Genomic DNA, 6,516 nt, shown 5'->3' with positions numbered 1-6,516 from the left:
AGTAGTAGTAGTAGTAGTAGTAGTAGTAGTAGTAGTAGTAGTAGTAGTAGTAGTATTTTTACTATTATAATACAAAAAAGTGCTCTATAAATAGAGTATAGACACAGATAAGTAAAACACAGCAGTCATATATTAGCCTTTAAAAGTGATTGTTCCTGAACTTCTGTGTTTTTATAACTTTACTACAAAAATACATTTGAGAAAAATGCGGTTTATCATTAGTCATTCAACCAGTACTTATTGAACACATTATGTACAAGGCCCTGTGGTGGATATTCAAAGAATTTTAAGAGAGCATCTCTGCCCTCAGGAGGTTTACTGGTGGCTGAGGGAGTTAGAAAGGATATGTATAAAAAGGTAGCTAACAAACCAAGCAAGTATAATAAACATTAGTGATAGTATAAGCTAGTAAATCTTGATAAGAGTTAGATCATTATAAAGTAGTACTGATTTCAGGATATACTTTCTTAGGATATGTTGTTGAAAAATGTCAAAGTATATTGTTTTTTCAGTTGTTTCATATGAAATGTTACAACTTCTTTCCTAGTTCCATGTCAATTGCTGCAAGTTTAGTAAGTGAAGACACAAAGACCAAGTTTTTGAACAAAATGGGACAGTTGACAACATCTGGTGCCATGTTGGCCAACGTGTTTCAGAGGAAGAAATAAAAGAAGAAAGGAAATTCCCAGTAAACAAACACTAAGATGGACCTCAAGCAGACTGGTTCCTTGTACTTGAAGTACTTGCCTTTTTATTTCTTCTGTTTATGTTCTTGCAGTATGATTTTATTCTAACCTCCAAAGATATTTGCACTGCTTTTGATTATTGCTGTGTATCTGTTAATTTTGGGGTTATAACTGTGGTTGATAGCAAATTGACTGTATCAAGTCGCTGTTCTGTGTTCTTGTCTTTTAGCATAATTTTTTTATATAGTGAAAAGTATTTTTTTTATTTTCTGAAGGGATATCAGCAAATATCTGTATTATACACTGAGCTATTACAATGGTACTTAAAATAATGTAAATTTGAAGTCATTGTTATGAAGTAATAAAAGTGGAAATTACTTATGTATTTAAATTATGAAAGAATAATGCAGACTTTTTATTGTTTCTAAACTGACTAGAAAGAGCCACCAGCATTACTCTGTGCCTTTTGGAATTAAGTTTGTGTCTACTGTAGGAAGTGTCCTGCACTCCATTCATTCAGTGTTTCCTTAAGAATGCTGTGGTGAACTCGAGTTCCAAATCCTACAGTACATAGATAATGAAGAAACTTTCAGCGTTTCAGAGCTTTTTATGTATACTCTTTAAGTGCTATACCAAACTCTTCCAACACTACACATAATCAGCTTTCTGAAGAGATAAGCATAGAGGAATGGAGGAATTAATTGGTATACTTTTACATTGGCCAGTAGCCAAGGTGAATTTATAACTGATGTGTAATAAATATAAATGCATGAAATAGATTCACTTGAGGTTGAGATGAAATAGTAATTGTTTACTATATTCCAGATCAGAATATTTCAAAAAATACTGTTTGGACTAAGAATCTAATGTTCATGTGAAATGTTTTCTTCAAGATATTATCCTCTTAAATAATATTTTGGGAGAATATCTTTTAATTCCATATATTACACCTTCCCTGCTTCCTTTGGAAAAAAAATACTGAAAAGTTTGGACTTTGGGGGAAGGTTTTCTTTTCTGTAAAAACCAACTTGGCCAAATTACTGCTATTATTGGACATTTCTTTCATTGCCCTTTGAATTCAGTCTGTATTTTTTTTAAAATACCCTTTGCATGTAGTCTTAAGTCAGTGTGCAGTTCCACTGGAACATTACAATCTGTGCTTTTGTAACTTGAGGTTGGGGATAGAAGACACTGTGAGTGGAAGGTAGAGGTTGATTGGCTTGGGGGGAGGGGTTGGAAGGATTTTTTGAAAGATGTGTGATATTTTAATAACTGCTAGAAATTCCAGACTGAACATAGTGCACATAGCTGATTCTTGTGTGATATAAAATGTTTTGACACCTTCAGAACACAGTTGGAAAACACTCATATCACGTGAAAGATAACTTGTTGCACATCATACTCGACCATGTGAAGAATTCACCATAGGCAAATTCTTTATGAAACCATTTCTCATATCCAGTAAAATAATTGTTGAATAATTAGTCTACCTGGGAACTGTTGGGTTCTAGGCATTCCTGAGAAATTGGAAGTGGCTACCTTTCATGTCAAATATGTTGATCTATTATAAATAAAAGGTTTTGCATACTTGATTTGTAATTTTTTTCTGCTTAGAATTTCTAGTGTTATCTCCAAACAGATGCAAAAGACAAACAAGTACCAAAACTTTGCCTCAGTTTGGAAACTTAGTTTATGTAAACTACCTCCTTGCTTTCTCCTCGAAAGGGGAATGTGTCATTGCAAGAGTGGCATTAAGAAATTTCAGAGGTGATTAAAGAAAAATATAAAACAGAGAACAGGTATATATTTGTGCCAAAAATGAATGCATGTAATGAACAGACTATCTTTCTACTTTGTGGCTAAAATGTTTTTAATTGAGTGATCAAGTTTCATTTTAGTTCAAAAGACAGACAACAGTCCAAAAAAATTGATAACAAAATGCAGTACATTTCACAGTACAACCAACCCTCTCTTAAGAGCTTCAAAAAAATGACATGAGTCAATGACATATGTCAATACAGATACTTTTCTATCGGTTTTAATTCCACATGTAGTTGTTTGCCATTTTTATATTAAAACAATTTAAAAAATAATAATAAAACAGACTGCCTATTTAAGAATAATAGAATGACTAAGTTCTACTGGAATTAGCAATAAGACTGCCACTTTTTTCCTGAAATAAACCTGTGGTTCATAGGATCATAAATTTGGAGATAGATGGGACCTTAGAGGCAATCTAAACCAACCCCCTCATTATATAAATGAAGAAACTGAGGCCCAAGTCACAGGGCTAGTAAGTAGCAGAAACCAAGATTCAAACCCAATTCCTCTGATTTCAGGCCCAGCAGACTTTCCCCTACCATGTTCCATATTGGAAATAGAAATATAATAATAATAACAATAGTAACTGCTAATATTTGTATAGCTCCTACTATGAAACAGGCAGTGTGCTAAGCATTTGACAAATATTCAGTCCTCACAACAATACTGGGAGGTAGGTGCTGTTATTATCTCCCTTTTACAGTTGACGAAGGCAGAGTTGAGGTTTAAGTGACTTGCCCATGGTCACACAGCTAGTAAGTGTCTGAGGCTGTATTTGACCTCAGTTCTTCCTGACTCCAATCTCAGCACTCGGTCCACTGTGCCAATGATCTGCCTTAGTGATAGACAAGATGAGAAGAGGCAAAATAAGCCAGAGGTTTAAAAAACTCAAATCTAGAAGCCCAGTAAGGTATTGACAGTGTAACTGAATTGTTTGGAGAAAATTCTGTTTTTATAGTATTTAAATAGCAAAAGACATAAAAATCTTAGAACAAAAGAATATTTACTACACACAAAACTTTAAATAATTAAAGGATTTACAATTTCATTGAATTAGGGGTGGGGAACCTGCTGTCTCAAGGCCATAAGTGGCCCTCTAGGTCCTCAAGTGAAGCTCTTTGACTGAATCCAAACTGTGGATTTGTTAAAGTTTTGGATTAAGTCAAAGGGCTGCACTTGAGGACCTAGAAGGCCACATGTGACCTTGAAGCTGCAGGTTCCCCATCCCTGGATTAGACATTCATTTCAAAAGTAGATGGTCTTCATGGGTTGCTGTGGAGGAAAAAAATCACCTAATGGCCAACGTTTGTGCAGTCAACTGGTCTCATTCTCAGACAACAGATGTAGTCTGTTGCTTAGCCTATAATTTAACTTTTAGCTTGGTAGGACTTAGCCAGGTTTTATCCTCTGTTGGAATAACCTTGTGAACCCAGGATCACCTCCACAACACAGAAGCAAAACAGGAAGCCTTTAGTGAAAAATTTATACATGTGCGTACTATGAGCAGCTATAGTTTCCAAAACAACCTAACAAAAACATTTGTATACCATTCACATGTGTTGTTCTGGGCCTTCAATTGTTTTTATAATTCACATAGGAATCTTTGCTGAATATCCCATTGGCATCTACACATTGGATTGAATTATGGATGATTTAATAAGCCAATCCCTATACCCACTGTAAACCCAATATTAAAATGTCTAGCATCTTAATAATAGTGTAGCATTTTTAGTAATATCAAAATTCGTTTCATATTGATGTATTGGCAACAAGAGTCACTCAGTTTGTAATCGATTTGACTAGTTTGTCCAGATACTGGAAAAGTCAAATCAACATGCATTGTGTTGTGTCTTTTGCTGGTTCTTGAATTCCAAGAAGACCTCTCTGTAATTATTACAAATTTAAAGACTTTTTTTCTCTAGATACTGAACCTGTTTGACTTTAATGAACTGTGATTGCTGACTACTTTCACCAGGACTCAATGTACCATATTAGTTTTTATTTGCTGGTGTAAAAAGCTGCAGCACAAACTGGTTTACTGTAAATTCTGTGTATAACATGCATGTATAAAGAGCTTTTATGATAGAAAAAAAAGAAGCCTTAGAACATTACAAATTGACTGTTCAATGAAGCTCCAACTTTAAAGCAGATAATGTTTTCTTATAAGCATGTTTGTATACATGACTTTCATTTGAAATAGCTTGTTTCTGATGTTACTACTTTAATGTGCTCTTTTTTGTGTTGCTGTTATAATTTCAGTAGATTTTCTTAAAAACCTTAAACTGAATTTAGTCAAATAGTTATTAATGAAGGAGGTGTTAGTAGCCAAAGTAGCCAATACTAAATAATTATAGTTCTTGAGTCCTTGCATACCACGTCAAGCAATTCTATTGGTCATTTCATCCCAAGTATACTGTGGAATCAGGATTCTAATCCAGTCGTCAGATTGGACCAGATGTCTAATTTGCATCTATCCTAATTCATCAACTAAACAAAACTTTGTTGATTTTGGTTGCATTTTGTATTATTTATTCATGCATATTGAAAAAATAATGCCCTAGAATAAAAACTGTTTAATCTCACATTTCCCCTTCCCCCACCAAAAAAAAAAAAAAACCACCTCTTTGAAAGTACTCCACAGAAATGTTGCCTCAGTTCATTAAGAGTTTTGATTTGCTACACTGCTGAACTATACACACACTCACAGAAGGGTTCTGTAGTTATAAGGAAAGTAATTCAAATTTGCTCTTCACTAAAGAATCCTCAAAAACATTTGTTTTTTATGTTATCTAAGTAACATTCCCACAAGTATAATTTTACAGTTAAAGTCCGCTAGAGGTGTATACTTGATTAGCGTTCTGATTGCCATTCATTCTGTATTGTGTGAGTGGAGTTCTTAAGCACGTTTATCACATTACATAACTTATTTAATCCATTCCTTTTGTCTATAAGCGTATTTTGTTGCATATTGAAACTATTAAATACTTTTTCTTTGTCTTCCAAATGTGTAAGTGCTTATGTTCAAGGAAGAGCCTATCTATATAACAGCAGATCCCTGTAATAATCACAAGGCCATCTGCTTTGGGAAAATCTGTGTCAACTTAACAAAATAGTTTCTTTGACCAAACCAACATCGCATTTTCAACCTTGGAAATACATTTTTAGAAAAGCTGATAATAGTTCAGTTGAATTTTTTATCACACAATAAATGTGTTCCTATGACATTATGTATACATGAATTCTCATAAATCATTTTCTCATCGACTTAATTTCAAAACCACTTCATCTGTAGTTAATAATGGCAATGTTTCTTTGGACTTAAGTTTTTTTTCTTTCAGTTAGTTAATCTGTAAAATATCACATATTAAAGTAAGTCCATATATTTAAAAGTTCATAATGATGAATTTTTAATGTGCAAAGGGATCCCTTTGTCATTCATATGATCACTATATAATAGAATTTTTTGGCAGCATATATTTCTATGAATCAGTCTCCTCAGTAAAATGAGAGTGGTGGACTAGAGCAGACCTTAACCTTTTTTGGTGTCATAGACCAACCTGTTCAGAAGTCTGATTGAAGCCTTTGAATCCCTTCTTGGAATAATGTGTTTAAATTCTTAAAATAAATTACAAAACTTATAAAGGAAATCAATGTATTAAAATAGTTGTCAAAAAAAATTTTTTTTAAAGTTCACGGGCTTCATTAAGATCTCTTAAGACAAAGCTCACAGCTTATACTAGGGCAGCTATGATTTTTCTCTATCAAGATTTCTCACGGCAGAGTTAATGTATACTACTGGCCAGTTCTACTCAAGAGCCCTTTCTCTAACCCTGAAAAAAAGCAAAAAAGTTCCCTTGAACTGATCCTTTTCACAGAACTCAAAATGAGGAAGTAGTTATGAAAGAACTTTTAGAAAGTGTAAGATGCTGGGTATATGCAAGGTGGTATTACAATTCTAATCCACCGACTATCTTCTGCTCCAATTTTGGAACTGTATCAGACCTGGAAG

The 6,516-nt window shown here is 33.7% G+C and overlaps 1 protein-coding gene across 2 annotated transcripts in view; it reads left to right on the top strand.

Moving 5' to 3' along the window:
- The window catches only part of RELCH (RAB11 binding and LisH domain, coiled-coil and HEAT repeat containing), a 133,004-nt gene extending 130,728 nt beyond the window's left edge, over window positions 1-2,276 (top strand). For both annotated transcript variants that reach the window (XM_027868831.1, XM_027868830.1), the window contains exon 29: window positions 548-2,276. In XM_027868831.1, coding sequence (XP_027724632.1) covers window positions 548-668 — 121 coding nt within the window. In that variant the 3' untranslated portion in view covers window positions 669-2,276. The remainder of the gene's footprint in view (window positions 1-547) is intronic.
- The last annotated feature ends 4,240 nt before the right edge of the window (window positions 2,277-6,516 follow it).

The sequence above is a fragment of the Vombatus ursinus genome, unplaced genomic scaffold (assembly GCF_900497805.2).
Source record: "Vombatus ursinus unplaced genomic scaffold, bare-nosed wombat genome assembly UNPS02014791.1, whole genome shotgun sequence".
In the NCBI taxonomy this organism is placed as follows: domain Eukaryota; kingdom Metazoa; phylum Chordata; class Mammalia; order Diprotodontia; family Vombatidae; genus Vombatus; species Vombatus ursinus.
The sequence above is the reverse complement of the archived record's forward strand: the minus strand, read 5'-3'. Positions and strand labels throughout refer to the sequence as shown.